The sequence below is a fragment of the Oreochromis aureus genome, linkage group 14 (genome assembly GCF_013358895.1).
Source record: "Oreochromis aureus strain Israel breed Guangdong linkage group 14, ZZ_aureus, whole genome shotgun sequence".
Classification (NCBI taxonomy): Eukaryota; Metazoa; Chordata; class Actinopteri; order Cichliformes; family Cichlidae; genus Oreochromis; species Oreochromis aureus.
Genome location: NC_052955.1, coordinates 12,752,324 through 12,768,425, shown reverse-complemented (window position 1 = coordinate 12,768,425; position 16,102 = coordinate 12,752,324). Strand labels below are relative to the sequence as shown.

Genomic DNA, 16,102 nt, shown 5'->3' with positions numbered 1-16,102 from the left:
AGGCGTCGACTTAAGAGTATTGCTACCAGGACCAAAGTTCAGAGAAGCTGCATTGATTATTACACTTGCAGCACGGGTTAAGTTTAGCAGTTTAAATTTGTGCTTTGTCACATTAGCTTTGGTTAAAATAATGGCCCATTACGAAGAAGTAAATGTGCACGGGTATGATGAATTCTGTCGGGCTGTGTCTGAGAGAAAAGGGAAGGATATTTTTGCTTACTTTTCAGGGGATAAAGACAAGCAAGGAAAGAGCTGGTGTCCAGATTGTGTAAAAGGTAACCTCAGAAATCTTATACTTGGATATATTACGCAACTTACAGCCACAGCTACTATTTTGACTGTTTTGTTGTGACTTTTTTTGGTCTTAAAGACTGATATTTAAACGGTGCTCCACTTAGCTTTGGCTACAGTGTTAGTGATAATGCACTCTTTTAATAGCATATTATATAGTAAAAACATACACATTAATCTGTCATTATGTATTTAACGCAGTTTAGGTTTACATATAAGAAATTAGGTTTACTTAAGGATTTTACACTCACATGCCGCTGTTTTGTACACAAGCTGATTTAAATATTTAAATACTGCACGGTTGTTGCTGTTGCCTGACGTGCTGGTCTGAGTGTTTCAGAAACTGCTGAACCTCGGGGATTTTGCTGCACAGCCAACTTTAATGTTTACAGAGGATTAGGAGTAGTTTTCTGGGTAAAAATGATTTAGAATGTGCAAACTGCTTCGAGCTGATAGGAAGACAGCAGTAACTCAAATAACCACTTGTTACAGTTATAGAATGGAGAAGAGTATTTCTAAATTCACAACACATCAAAGCTGGAAGGGGATGGGCTAAGCAGCAGATGACCAGACTATGAACAGGAAAGGGAGTCTATAATTCACACAGGCTCACCAAAATCAGTCAACAGAAGATTGAAAAACGTGTCCTGTTCAGAGTCTCTATTTCCTCTGTGGCATTCAGATCTTAGGGTTAGAATTTGACATAAAAAATGAAAGCATGGATCCATCCTGTCTTGTATCAAAGGTTCGGGCTGATGGTGGTGTAATGCCGTGGAGGATATTTTCTTGGTACACTTTGGGTCCCTTAGTACCAGCTGAGTATCATTTAATCAGTGAGCACGTCCATCCCTTTATAACCACAGTGTACCCACCTTCTGGTTCCTGCCTCCTGCAATACATGACATGTTACAAAGCTTAAATCATCTCGAACTGGTTTCTTGAATTTGACGCTGAGTTCACTGTACTCAAATCGCCTTCCCCAATCACCAGATGCCAATTCAACAGAGCACCATAAAATGTGGTTAGATGAGAAATATGCATCATGGATGTGCAACCTGCAAGTCTGGAGCAACTTTGTTATGCAGTCATGTTAATATGGACCAAAATCTCAGAGGGATGTTTTTTTAGCACCTTGTTGAATCTATGCCACAAAAGGTAATGGAGCTCTGTAGGCAAAAAGAGGGTCCAGCACTGTGCTAGCAAGATCTACCTAATAAAGTGGCCAGAGTGTATGTGCATTGAAATTACAGAAATTATATATATATGTAAGAGGTTTAGTAAATCAGCTCTAATGAGAATTGTTTTGAAATATACAGTATATGCAATAAAATAAATATTTTGACTGATAAGCACATAAAAAAATCTAACTGCATATCTACACAAAAGTTTTAATTAACCAGGTGAAATGAAGAGTTTGTATATATTCTGTCTTTTTTGAATGTGAGTGTTATTTAAATGTTATATAACAATTTTATTTTTTCACAAATGTGATTGTTATGGATGGAAAATTTGGCTAAAATGAAAAGGAAAGTAACGACATTACTTATTGCTGTTGAAAAATAACAAGTCGAGTTCTTAGCATTTCTTTATCAAAATTGCATAAAGAGCATTTTGTGCTTCATCCTGTGACTTCTACCTTTCCAGCCGAGCCTGTTGTAAGAGGACAGCTGAGTCACCTTCCTGAGGGCTCTGTTTTCATCTACTGCCAAGTTGGAGAAAGAGCCTAGTCAGTATTTTATGCTTCCTTTTTCCAGCATGTTGTGAGAAACTGTTATTATTTCAAACTCTTTAGTCACACAGATGTCACGCGCTGTCACCACTATAGCACATCATGGCTGCAGTTAACAGACTTAGCTTTATTGCATGTTTACTTGTTGAGAATCGCAGGTAGCCTGTCAATAAAAGGATTTTACTGTGGCAAAAAGCTAGAAAGTAACTGACTCCATTGTAAAGTTATATAGAATCAAAAAGATACATGAAACATGATGTAATTTCATTGAAACTGAAACCAGTCATTGTTCTGATCAGAATTTATATTTTCATTTTGTTCAGCTGACCACAGAGCCAGTTAAACATTTCTTCTTTGATATAAAGTGCTGTGATATTTAACATCTTCCGATGAGCTCTCATTATCATGAGACCAGTTTACAGGAGAGACTGGCTTTTAAAGTTCCCCACCCAAACCCTAAACTAGAGAAGACTGGTTTCTAGTGCTGTGTACCTTCAGAGTGGGCTGAGGCACATTCTGAACCGTTACATGCTTTTTAAACTAGGAGACTTTAACTCTTTGCTACTTTTGCTGTTTTCTTTGTTTGTTTGTTTTAACTAACCGTACTACATCTGTTTATGTTTTATTCTCTAATGTGAATGGAGTGTTATCATTGTGTATTGCATACATAAATCACTTTTGTAGTCTTACTGACCGCTCTAACCAACTCAAACCACTTTTATAAACACTAATGCACATTAATGATATACTGAGTGCTGTTTTGGGGGTTTATTATCTTGCTCAAAGACACTTTCACATGCGGTCTGGAAGAACCAGGAATGGAAACACTTCAGTAGTTAATTAAGTTTAACTTAACCTTTTAATTCTTGTGGAAACAGTAAGGAAGCACATAGTTTATCTGCCCTGTGAGAAAAATTGAGTTGGGATTGACGACTGTTTTATCGTTTCTGTTTAAACAGTATGCTGTGCAAATATGTAATATCCGTTTTTGCTGTGAAACATTTTTTTTGCCTCCCAAGAGCCATTTGTTCAATTCATAGTCCAAAGTCTTGTTATGTTATTAAATGTTGTGCTGTTAAATTTTAAAAGCTTCCTACTAATGTCCTCCTCACTCCAGTTGGAAGGATCCAAAGAATGATTTCAAGGAGACACTGAAGTTGACTGGAGTTCCCACACTGCTGCGATATGGCACAGTAAGAATGCATTTACCTTTATTTGTTTATGTATTTATTTATTTAGTTAGTTATTTGTTTAATAGGGCACTTAATATTGAATATTTCTGTAATGTTAAGCGCCGTTTCTGTGTAATCTTTGTTTCAGCCTCAGAAGTTGGTGGAGGAGGAATGTTTCAAAGCAGACCTGGTGAAGATGATGTTCACCGAGGACTGAGGAATACTGCGCTGCTTTCATCACTCAAAAAGTTCAACATTTCAGCACTTTTTTCCCCAGCAATTTCATTATATAAATATAATTTAAAAAGGTGAAATATCTCCCACTTTGATTCTGATAGAAATCAGAATTTGTTTAAGTTTGCCCCTAAAACAATACTCACTCTTTTAGGTGTTTAATTAAACGCTGTAATGCCTTTGAGATGCACGCTTTACTCGCTACCATCTTAGTACTCTCATTCTGTGATGAACTGGTGCACACTAGTTTGTGGTAAATCTGTCTTAATATTTTTTTTATTATTGTGACTATTGATGTCTTTAATTTTGTTGCTGTGGCTTTAAATGGAGTGACACTTATAGGAGTAAGTCTATGGATTCCTCTTTTGATCTGTCACATATGTCTGACCATGTTTTTGTTGTGCTGTTGTGGGTGATGGACATACATGGTAAACTTCACATACACAATGTGTTTCAGTTGTTCATCTTCTATGCAACTTTGAAATAGCTGAAGCTGTGCCAGAACTTTTCATGAATCATTCTACTGAATGTTTATATGTCATACTCCAAAAATAGTCTGAGATAGAGGTCGTCAAAGTGCAAGGGTGATTTGAAATTTGGTGCTTTTTAGTTTTCCTTTATTTATTTTATTTTATTTTTTGTCACTTTGGAACACCCATAACGTCATAGGTACATTAGCTAGCAACATCAAAACTTTCCAGGCTGAAAAGCATGTTTAATCTATTAAAAAACTGGAACCAAATTCAATTTAAACCCACTCCATTTGTCACGATCTAAAGCCAAAAGCTCTTTTTTTGTTTCAGGATGATCAGTTAGTAGTTATTAGTTTAAATATTTCAACACAAACTTGATGTCAGTAACAGAAGAAAACATTGCTACTTTGGATGTTTCGTGTGTTTTCTGGTCATTCACTGTAGCAAACCTAAAAGGTAAAGTTTGGAATTAATTACATGTTTTAAAGCTGTTGTATTTACGAATCAGCTGACTGTGAGGGGATCAGATGGGAACATTTCTCAGACGTGATGTGTCTGACCCCTGTTTTCTTTTGTGAGGACTAGGTGGCAGCACATCCACAGGAGTTGAGTTTGGTCTCACCCCCGGTCTAAATAGAAATGAGTAGAATTTAATTTACAGTTGTCTAAAGAAAATTAATCGACTCAAATCTAATAATGTTTGCAAACACAAGACTAATGCGATTCTGGAGGTCAAGCCCGGAAAACCGCTGTTATTAATCTGAAAATTCAACAACAGAAAAAAAGAAACCCATAAACTCGGAAATTAAAACAATTCAGCTGCAAGTGCAGCTTTTAATGCATTTGAAATCCATAACTACTTTTGTTTAAAGTGGCCTCCTTACAAACAGAATAATAAATATTGTGACAAAACTGTGTGCTTTCCTCTTAAAAGAGCGCAACCGCTGTTGCAGTCAGGGCGATTTAAGCGGAGCGCATTCCTGCACAGCGCTCGCACCGGAGGACGAGCAGCGGTGAACACAGAGACCGCAACGCCTCGCCGGGGCTGGGAGCTCACCTAAAACCTCAAATTGGAGGTGGAGGAAGTGCTGGGTGTCGCTTGAACATAGCGGTTACATGTACAGCGGTTTCGGCTGAGGGTAACGTTGTGTGTTCGTGGACTGTACGCTGCGATGTCGGAGTTTCTGGTGAGTCTACTCGGGGAGCGGCTCGTCAACAGCGAGAAAGCCGAGGTGGACGTGCAGTCTCTGGGCGCGAAGCTGTCCCTGGTCGGGCTCTTCTTTGGGTGCAGCCTGAACGCCCCGTGCAAGCAGTTCAACGGCAGTCTGTGCGAGTTTTACAGCAGGTTCAAAAAGACGTCTGAACATAAGGACAAATTGGAAATCGTCTTCATCTCGTCTGATCCGGATCAGAAACACTGGCAAGACTTTTTGCAGGAGATGCCATGGCCTGCGTTACCTTTCAAAGACAGACACAAAAAGGTAAGATGGGCAGCGGTGATGAAGAGCAGCAGCCGAATCAGGGCTTAGTGTCTGAAGAGGGGTTTCTGTGCTGTACATGGGTTGAAAGACCCTGGAAAAATAATTAAAAAAAAAAAAAAAAACCCTACACATTTAGGTTATGTCTGCTTCTTCTGTCAGAGCACAGGTGTAGTTTTTAATTTGGGTCATGAATTGGGTTTGCCCTACATCGATTTATTTTAGCCAGATTCATTCAAGTGGGACAAATGGGGTCATCTTCAGATTCTCTATAGAAATCAGGTTATTGGTATTCGTTATTGATAACACACACCTATCACACACTAACGTGTGTGTGTGTGTGTGTGTGTGTGTGTGTGTGTGTGTGTGTGTGTGTTTTAAACTATAAAATCAGCTGTTTATTTTAACTGACATATACATGAGTGAATTGTCAGTTTTTCCACAAAAATATGTGAGAAATGTTAACTGAAATGTGACTTTTTAAAACCACATTTGAACCTTTTTAATAAAAAAAAAGAAGCAAACAGACAAAAACTAAACACTTAAAGGGCAGCAGTCCATCCTTTTACTCTGACTTGATTTTTATCATTATATCTTAAAAGTGCCAGTCTACACATTTCTGAGTTATGAACAGGACAGGGATAAGAGCTTCTTTCCTTTTTGGTTCTTCACTTTGCACTGGCTCATAATTTTGACCAGAGAGTCATTGCAGAAGCTTAGTTCAGCTGAGCATCACAGCAGTGTTGTTATTTTATATTCTATCATATTATCCAGGTGTGGCCTGTACACAGAGAAGGCCTGCTTTTTCATTTTACTATCATTTCATCTTTAGTTTTCCTTAATTTCCTGAGAGTGTCAGCAAAGCAGTGCTTTGAAGATTTCTGACTACTTTGATTTCCCTGACTTAGTAATTACTTTTATATTTGTAATGTTTGTGTAAATCGAGAGGCTTAGGCGTGTATTTTGTGATGGATGTGTGGATTAAATTGCTTTAATTTCTCTCTGTAAATGTGACTTTAAGCCAAAAAAATTAATTAGTTTTTTTTGTTGTTTTTTTTTTTTTGAAGGAGTTTTATTATTTGGGATAAATATCCCTTTTTTTTGTTTATTGCAAAAACTGGCAGGAAAAAAATGATTTACTCAAATTTATTCTTCCTTTATAAAAAAAATCTTGTGGATTATATATCATGGTAGAGGTTTGCTCTGTCAGGAAGTGCTCCAGAAAAAATAAATCCAAGTCTTAAAAAAATGGAATTGAGGACAATGTTGCATATGTCGTGTGTGCACTGCAGAATGCCAGAGGGCCATGCCAGTGTCCAGTTTGCAGCACAGGTCTCATCCTTGCTGAATCTAAATGTAATTGCAGATGAGGCATAAACAAAGACACCATGCTCAGCTGCATTTGCATGGCATCAGTCAGGCGTGTCAGTGAATTCTGATGATGCTCACAAAGAAAAATACTAGACTAGATAACAGATTGTCCAAATAAAGAGGACCGTGACCATCTCTCTTTTTGTTGTTTTTCCTTTTTATATATTATTATTTTAAAGGTGAGGCCTGATGCCTATAAGAGGAAATATCGTTAGGAAAATCATACAGCAAAAACGATGTAATCTAGTTTAGCATCAGTCACGTCAGGCGGTGTGTACATAAAACCACGGTGGTCTAAAATGTTTCAAATCTGCTTCTTGTCTTAACAGTGTGTATTGGTTTCAGAAAGACGTGCCTTGCTTAGCCATGTATAACCCTAACCGTTCTTTGTGACCACGAGGCATGACTTGGATTGAATCATTGTCTCGTAAATTCTTCCAAATTGCCAATGATGATTTCCGTTACACTTCATAATGAAGTCCAGACGTGAATAAGGTGCAGTGATGACAGGGGAGTGGGGGTTGTCTTGTTGTCTGGGGCGGAGCACGTCCACAGTGCAGTGTTATTGTGTTGTAACTCCAAGCGGAAAATATGTGTGGCATCAACATAAGCATTGTTCGTGCTCTAATTGGTGGTCTGTTTGCTCCCCAGACCTTGTGAGAATATTGCAATACAGCTGTCTATCTCATTTTTGCAGAGGCCTGCAGTCTTCGTTCAGTTTGGGCTTCATCTCCACACATTCGTCATAATTCACTGTACTAACAGAGTCTTATAAATATGACTTTAGAAATACGCCGAGCATTGTTATCTGTTATCAGGCACTAGTTAATTTGTGATTCGTGCATGCTGGCATTAAAGTTATATTATAGCATTACAGGGTGGTTTTCCTGCCTTCACTTACACAGCAGTCTCTTTTCCATTTAATCAGATGTTTATCTTCAGAGGATCTGGGAGCATGTTTTTGTTCAGAAATGGCTCATTTCCCTTTCTCTTCTGGGTTTTCTTGGTGTAATCAGTTGAGCTCTGATAGATGGTTAATTAATCTGCAGCTCTATTGATTATAGACTGAATGTTTTCACCCCAAAAAAAAAAAAAAAATTCCAACACAAGGATTTCATGGTGTTCTTTGTCATGCATGGAGGCACACCGAATATATTTGGTTGAATAAAATAAGCCTCAACTTGTTCCGAGGGAATTTTAAATGGATTTCCTTCACTCTTCTTACTTTTCCTTTTCTTTTTTTTGCCAAAAAGTGTTTTTTGGACTAATTGAAAAATAAACAGCAAATAATGAGGAGATTAAATGATAATGAAAATAATTGCAGCCATAATTAGCAGCCTATTGTGTGGGGATTTATGTGCTTTGATTAAACAGAAGGTGGTCAGCTGAGGACACAAATGCACCAATTTTTCTTTGTTTTAGTTATAATTAGTTGTGTCTGATTCAAGTGTGAGAATCACATTTTGCAGGTCAGGCGGTGTGAAGTTTGCCCCCATTTCACCGCCAGCTATCTTAAAAACCTCTCATTTGGCTCTGAGTAACACAGGAAGATGGCCTGCTCGTGATGTGCCAGAACATCTGAACGAGAACATCACAGTACTATTTGTACCATAGACAGGCACAGACAGACCTAATGGGTGAGTGATGTTGACTCAGTGGTGGGCTCTGTTGATGTTGTGGGTCTGTGGAGACTAAGTGGCCCTCTCAGCCCTCCATTCCGGTTTGTTTTTGACGTGATGCAGGCAGAACTCATCTCCTGGCGAAGGATGCAATTTTTCTTCAGCCACGTCTTTCAGAGCCTTCTAACCCACCTCAGAATCTCCAACTGTACTTTCCCCTCCTCCTCCTCCCCCCCCTCCTCCTCTCTCTGCTTCCACTCCTCTGCCCTGTACTGACTTGGCTCCTTCCCTCTCTCTGGAGGCTGTCCCCTTTTCTTTTACTCAGGAGTTATCCAGGCCTTCCTGTTGCAGGAAATGTTTGTTATTTAATCAAGAAAGGATAATATTCCTGATTAAATGCAGAAAGTAAAGAAAGTCTTCTGCCAGTCTTTATTTAATCTGTCCTTGGAGAGAAAAAGGTGAAACTGTCATGTTGTTCTGGTGGTTTCGTAATACAAATGTACTGAGAAGTGTAATTGGCCATTATATCTTGGTACCAAATGAATGAATTTAATTTTGCTCTCCCCTCATGTGCGTGTCTGGTTTTTATAAAGGTTACGCTCGGGTCAGTTATACACTGCATAATTGTTTCTGCTTTGTTTGATGAGCTTTGTTTGAGCTGGTGGTCAGGCTACGGGTTCACAACACAGCTTCTAAACAGCACAGAGGATTCTCCACTTGTGCTTGTTTTGAGAGACCCTCGAGTAGCGAGTTCTTAGTGAATGGATGTCTGCTGTTGTTCAGAGATGGCCAGCTGTCTGACTTGCTGGCACTGCCTTACATGGACTTGTGCACCAGCAGCAGAGAGAGAGAGTTGCATGTAAATGAATTGAAGCCATGGCCAAAGTGATCTGAGAATCCAACTTTACTAAAGGGGGAGAACAAGCTGAGATGCTGCCAGAGTCATTCCTGCAGGAGTGAGAGGGGGGAGGATCACATCGCAGGGAGAGAAAGGCCTCTTGTTCGACTCCTCCTGGTCGGCGGTTCTGCTGTGTGGCTGGCCCCCTGAGGCAGGACGCCCGCCCGCTCGCTCGGCAAGCAGCCAGGGGCGAAGGGTGCAAGGAGCTTCAGAGTGGGGCTAAGGACACCTTTCATCAGTATGTCAGTGGTCTGCTGAAAACTGAATTGCACCCTGCCCATCATGCATCCTTCACTGTAACCAAAGAAGTGGCTTGAAAGAGTGGTTTGAACTGTTTTATCTGCAGGTGGTAATCCTCTGTTCTTGATCAGCATTGCCTTTGGTTTCTGTGGCCTTGTTTTTTAGAGGTCTTCTGTTTTGGTCTGGGTTAATACTGGCACATTTTTGAGGCTTCTGTGATGTGGAACATTTGCAGCGGAGAGACCGTGAGAGCTAAATGTCAGATTTAGAGATGTATTCATCACAAATGTTGGCCCAGCCTTCCTGTACAGCTTGGCATATGAGACATGAAACGGCTTATAAACTGACCTAAACTTGTCCTATAAGTGAAAACAAAAGGCCATCACTAAATGTGTCAAACTCAAAGATGGTGACTTGCACAAAATCTAAAAACCAACACAGATGGAACAAATGTGAGAAGGTTGATAAAAGTGTCTGCACATTGCCTTGCCTAATCCGTACTTCTTAGATTTCTTCATTAGAGGTTTTAGTAAGTGGTATGAAGTTGGCTGTGGAATTAAACTGAATGAGCTGATCCTTACTTTAAAACATTTCACCCATGTAGGTTGCACGACCAAATCTTAAAATCAGTTAAATTGAAGTTTTGTTACACTCCCCCCGAGAGTGTAATTGATAATTTTGTGGAATATAAAGCCAGAGAGAGTTTTTAAGTGCAGAAAGCTCTAATCTTCACACTGGTTCTTGGCATTTTTTTTCTTATACATTCAGATTTCTGATGTGTAAAAATACAGTACTACCTAGCTTCATGCACAGAGTGTATTTGGTGGAGGTCAGATCTGCAAACCATCAAATGTTTTTACTTCTCCAGCACGGCTCAGGGGTCTGACACTGACATTATACCGGAACATCATCATAACGGTAATTTTGTCTAAATTGCATGAAAGAGCACAATTACCTCAGCGATTCATCAGGCATTAATTTAATCGCAATGTGCATTGAACTTTAGCTGTACCTGCTTTCAGTCTTTTATTTCTGTTTCTGTCAGCACAACAGCTTTAAGGTTTATTTTATTTATTTATTAACATTTTGGTAAATAACTTATGGCATGTTTCTGTAATATAATTCAAACGCAGTTCTCACTATTTGGTTTGGCCCCATTTCTGACCACAAACTGACCTTGGAGAAACTGTTACCTTGACTCCGGCTGTAAGTGTGCATGTCTGGCTGCAGAGCTGTACTAATGAGACTCCATTGTCCTGCAGCTGTGAGGCCTTGTTCCTGTGCGCCATGTTTGACAAAAGCTTATGTAAAGAATGTGCGCAGACACCTGCTCCACTGAAGCCGTTCAGGGCCACAGGGCATGGAAATTGTGTGTTTGGACCCGGGATACTCAGCAGTGCCAACTGTTACTTCTCACAGCACCGAGCTTGTATTACTGTCTCCTTTCACTGCCCATTGTGGCCTCTTTACTTGGAGAGCTGTAATATTATGAGAGGCGACAATGGAGATTTCATCAGAGGTGAAGTTGAGTGGCTTAAGTTACCCAAGTGAGAGTTTGGCGAACACTCGCATTATGTGTCTTGTAAAACTCATTCCCCTTTGCAACTCTATCTGTTTTTACTTCCGTTATCTACCCGTTCAATGACAACACACAATGGCTGTAAGGCTGCGACCTCTGACTGTGGTCCATGAACCACTGAAACGATACTCTGAGACTGACTTTTCCTCTTTGTCCCGCGTTCTCCGGCTGGATCGCTAGTGGACGATGTGTGGTTTTCAGCCAGGACTTTCCAAAGTGGAGTGACGTTAAAGATAATAGACGTGGCTAATGTGTTCACCACAGTGTCTGCTGTAGCTCGCTATGAGAACAACAGATGATTCATTTAGCCCTGTACGTTATCCCAAACCACCCTATTTGTGACATATACTAGTAAAATAATCCAAACCAATGCAGCAGAAAGTTCAGCATGCATCACTCAAAATTAATTTTGGGTTCCACTGATGACAGCAAAGCAGCTTAGACCAAACTCTTTTCCATGGGAATAAGCAGATGGTTGTTACTTCAACGGGTGAAGCCACCATCATCTGTTATGGTTTATTGCTGCTGTATCAGAGTTTGTTCTCCTTTTCTCTGAGCTGAGAGCGCTTCATGGATGGGTTGGCTTGCCCGGACCCTCCCCCCAGTCAATCCTCCGGTCTGTAATTGCCCCGCACCGCAGCTCAGCAGCCCTTTCCAACATAATAACAGCATAGCCGCCCCAGGGGCATCCTGCCATCCAGAGCTGTCTTTTGTCTTGCTGTTATCTCTCCTAGATTGAATGTTGGCTCTTTGTGATTTCTCAGTTTTCCCCTCTACATTTCCAGTGATTGTATTTCCTGAGCTAAATGAAAAAGATACATTTATGGATATGAAATTTGGGGAGTCTAGGATTGCTACAAATTTTCATCGTCACCACTAACAAACAATAAATTCTATCTCCTGTAGGATATCTGTTGCATCGGTGAGACGGGATGCTGATTTGATGTAAATTTATTCATAGTTTTAAAATTTCTGGCATGACGAGTTTCCCTCTGGACGATAGCCTTTTCACTTCCATGTGACCGCCACCCTGCTTCCCCCGGTTGTGTGTACACGCAAGCTGTAAACCCCTCCTGCCCGTGGTATTTTCATTCAAGTGTAAGTGTTCCTGCAGCTCCTGCTGCTGTCTGTAAAGAAGCTCGTCGTACAAAGAGACCCAGTGTCTCAGCATGTAGCATGGCACGCTGGCATCGGCTCTGCTTTCTCGCCCGGTTTAGCTGTTGCATGCGGCAAATGCATTTTTTTTTTTCTACCTCACATACGAAGCATTCCCTCTGACAAAGTGAGAAATGGTATGTTGAATTCTGACAGCTGAAGCCTGATGCTTAACTAGAAATTTAAAACCTATGCCATTTTTGTACTTTCAGTTACAGCTGGTATATGAAATAGTTGTAGAAAAGCTCAAACAGTAGAAAGAAACAACATCCAAGAGCAGCACGCATCAGTTAGGATTGCAATGTGATGTCTAACCAGTTGAAATAAGTTATTGATTTAAATTGTTAAAACAATTACCTAAAAGTTCAGAAAAACAGTTGCTGCATGGAATATTGTGAAGTGAGGACAGGACCAGAAATGATGACCACTTCTTCCTCTGTATTCTTATGGGCTTTGTGGGCTTCCTAATGCTGCATGACAGAAGACAGAGTAGCATCCAGCTCTTTGAGAAGTTTGAAAGATGAATTTCCTATAAGACAAGGCCAATGCAGTGTATCTCATTTTATTGCCTGTCATTGTAATAACAGAGTAGGATTTTAATATTGTGGATTGATTTGTGAGGCAGACCCTTTTTAAGTTAAAGCTCTTTTGGCTTTTGAATTATTCTTTTAACTTAAGACTGCATTCTCTGCATTTTAGATTTTCTTTTTTCATATAAGAACATTTAAAAATTTTGGAGATCTGTTCATTTGCTTTCTGACTCAAGTATAGATGAGAAGATCAATACTGCTCAAATATTTGCATGGTCAACATGGAGCTGTTATTATACTGGAGCACAAAGATAAGAAAACGAGTGGGAAGAATCTGACTATGGTGGACCTCAGAGTAGGGCTGGGCGATATATCGAGGTTTTTTTTTTTTTTTTTATTGTTTTTTTTTTAAATATCGATATATTTTTATACCAGATATAAGATGTGACAATATCCTTTATATCGATATAGTCTATGTTACGTCATAATTATAGTTGTGAAGCCGCAAGTTTGCCTCTCTTTCGTCCACTTTTGTCTCTACGCAACGTTACTCAACCTCGCCTCTCTCCTTCACTGACTGAACACAACTCCCCCTCCTCCCCCATCGCTTCACCTGCAGGCAGCGACAAGATGGACACAGCAAATCTCCGTTAATGAGTTACTGCGCATCCCCCCGTGCGTGGGGCTGGACGACGTTAACGAGCTAGCCACGCTAACGCCATGCACGGCCTGAAATCCTTTCATTCTCTCAAAAGTTGACAGCGCGCCTTATGTATGAATTCTGGTTGTGCTTGATGACCGCGAAACGATTTTATGTGATACACAGCGCTCAGCAATCTGTCAAAAAATGTTTTAGTTCGACTTTGGTAAGCTACGGAGCTGCACCTCTTCATGGATTGTTGGAGCATTACGGCTACCGAGGAGCCTCGCGGAGTGATACGTACTGTGCTTCAACGTAATGTTACCGTATTGTGTGTGCATAAGGACCATAAATGGCACCTGTTCAGAGACATGGTTACGAAGCGGATTTCAAACTCCAGGCTGTCAGTCACGCAGTAGAAGTTGGGAATAGAGCAGCTGTGAAATCTGTCTCTATGTTATTATGCTCAGCGTCTTTTAGTTTACATTTTGACTGCACAATTGTGAGCTCTTTATTATGCACAAAAACATCATTGTTTTCTTTTATTTATGGAGCATCATTATTTAATAAATGCTCATAATTTATTTTTGAGTAGTTTTTTTCATGTACATCTATGCTGTATGTTAATAAAAGTGCCTGTGTGACATCTGGGACACAGCTTTAAATAAGAACTCTCTTTTTGATCTTACTGTATTGCTTTAAAAAATATCGAGATATATATCTTATATCGCTATCCAGCTAAAAAATATCAAGATATGAATTTTGGGTCATATCGCCCAGCCCTACCTCAGAGTTCAACCTATAGATGAGTCTTCTCATCTTATGCTCATCAAAAAGGCAAATATACCGGTCACCCACAACATTAAAATCACTCAAATAGACTGCTGGGTTCAAGTTGATCTGGATTTTGACAAGAGCCATCCACTCCTCGCCTGTACCTGTACATTGTAGCATACCCCCTTTGGCAATGGTCCTCAACAACAGTGGCCTCCACAGAATTCAAGGAATGGCATGAGCAGGACAACAGAGCCCGAAGCATTGACTTGATATCCAGAGTTCCCTGATCCCACTTTCGTCAAGTGTGGAACAATTTTTAAACATGCAGCTATGGAGGACTTGGGGGGTCTGTGGTGTCAGGCACCAAAGTCCACACCTACCACATGCTTTTTTTTAACTTTAACTAGCAAAACAAGGGCGACCTGCACACGATTGCGTAAATGATTTAACCGTTGTGGCTGTATTTCCCAAAATGCAGAGCTGTTTCTTTTAGGAAAACTTTGACAGGCAATAACTAGACAGTATATTCAATGTGCCACATCTCATCAGTTATCAGTGGTATCCTTTCAGCATGTGCACTTTCCTCTCAGTTACTCAGCAACAAGATGTTCTCTGAGCACCAGAGGAAACTGAACAATATTAAAATCCAGAAATAGCTTTGTCACAGTCTTTTTGACAGTTTGCAGAAACTTCCATTACCTAACCCTTTGCCCGCTGGGCGATCAGGCCCAGAAACCCAGTCTTCTTTTTCTGCTTCTTCAATTTAAACGTCTCGTTTGCACGTCCCTTTTACCCCCCTGCTGTTTGAAGGGTTTTATCCGCATGTAATGTTTTGACCTTACTGATCTCACATAATTCAGATTAGCTGGTTCTAACTGATGGCTGATCCTTACTTTTCTCCTACACAGATGCCACATTTACAGTGAGCTGTTAATCTCCTGTAGGATAATGAGGCAGCTGAGGATGTATCATATGTCTAATAAGATCCGATGCCAATGCAGACATGCTTCCCAAGAGTCTTTTCCATAATATTGAATCAGCTTTTTCAGTCTTTGCGGTTTAGCTCAGAAGCAAGTTGAGTTTTAAGAATTGCAAAAAGGATGAAGAAATATAAGTGAGCATCTTCAAATGTACTTTTTGTCAGACCTCAGCATCCCAATAAGACTCAGTAGTTGTGTGTGACTAATTTAAATGCCATTCTTGCTAAGTTGGCATGTTGTTTTTTTTTTAAAAAAAAAAAAAAAAAAAAAGTGAATAAAATTGAGGAGAGTCTAGCTGAAGCAGATCTCCATGGCCTGTAGTTAGCTCATTATTTTGGTAATAACCAGAGAGTCACTTGGAATCATTTGCAGATGCACCCACCCGCTCCAACAGGAGATTGCACACAAACAAGCATACTTATACTTGGAACATTTAATGTGTTTCTGTTTCAATTATCAATCTAAATATCCAAAATCATCTGCAGCCAGGTTCACTGAGTTTACCTCATCTGTGTTATTTGACACCATTGCAACAACACGCTCCCCACATAATTGCACATTATATCTTCTTTGGACAAATGGATATGTTGATATTCCCACTTGGTGTGTGTGTGTGTGTGTGTGTGTGTGTGTGTGTGTGTGTGTGTGTGTGTGTGTGTGCACATGTCACATGATTCTGTAGAATACATTTGTGAGCTATTACTCAAGGTCACCGGTGGGCAAGCTAATCTGGAGAGCAAATAATGGTGCTGCAGTGCTCCCCATAAATTGATTCATGCTGTTGCATTATCAGTTGCATTACACTAACAATAAGAAACTGTTTATTTTGGAGCTGGCTTGTTCCTACTGAAAGTCCATCACTAAGGTAACAGTATGGCACAGATTGTCTTGCCTGCTTTTTGTCAGTTAGTGGTTTGTTTGGGGGTTTTTGTTTGT

The 16,102-nt window shown here is 40.0% G+C and overlaps 2 protein-coding genes across 2 annotated transcripts in view; both read left to right on the top strand.

Annotated features, from left to right (window-relative positions):
* Positions 1-7: 7 nt before the first annotated feature.
* Positions 8-3,868, top strand: txndc17 (thioredoxin domain containing 17). Its single transcript, XM_031731711.2, has 4 exons — positions 8-275; positions 1,936-2,017; positions 3,138-3,213; positions 3,341-3,868. The coding sequence occupies exons 1-4, from the start codon at positions 131-133 to the stop codon at positions 3,407-3,409; spliced, it is 372 nt and encodes a 123-aa protein (XP_031587571.2). The 5' UTR covers positions 8-130; the 3' UTR covers positions 3,410-3,868.
* A 163-nt stretch (positions 3,869-4,031) lies between these two features.
* The window catches only part of nxn (nucleoredoxin), a 67,846-nt gene continuing 55,775 nt past the window's right edge, over positions 4,032-16,102 (top strand). The window contains exon 1 of the mRNA XM_031731676.2: positions 4,032-5,380. Within this exon, the coding sequence (XP_031587536.1) occupies positions 5,072-5,380 (309 nt within the window). The 5' untranslated portion in view covers positions 4,032-5,071. The remainder of the gene's footprint in view (positions 5,381-16,102) is intronic.

What these genes read in the sequence shown, in the direction of transcription:
- txndc17 (XM_031731711.2), top strand. Translation starts at nt 131, where the DNA reads ATGGCCCATTACGAAGAAGTAAATGTGCACGGGTATGATGAATTCTGT. An exon ending in CAAGTTGGAGAAAGAGCCTA is followed by an intron (nt 2,018 to 3,137) that starts GTCAGTATTTTA and finishes TCCTCACTCCAG; the next exon opens with TTGGAAGGATCCAAAGAATG. An exon ending in CACTGCTGCGATATGGCACA is followed by an intron (nt 3,214 to 3,340) that starts GTAAGAATGCAT and finishes TCTTTGTTTCAG; the next exon opens with CCTCAGAAGTTGGTGGAGGA.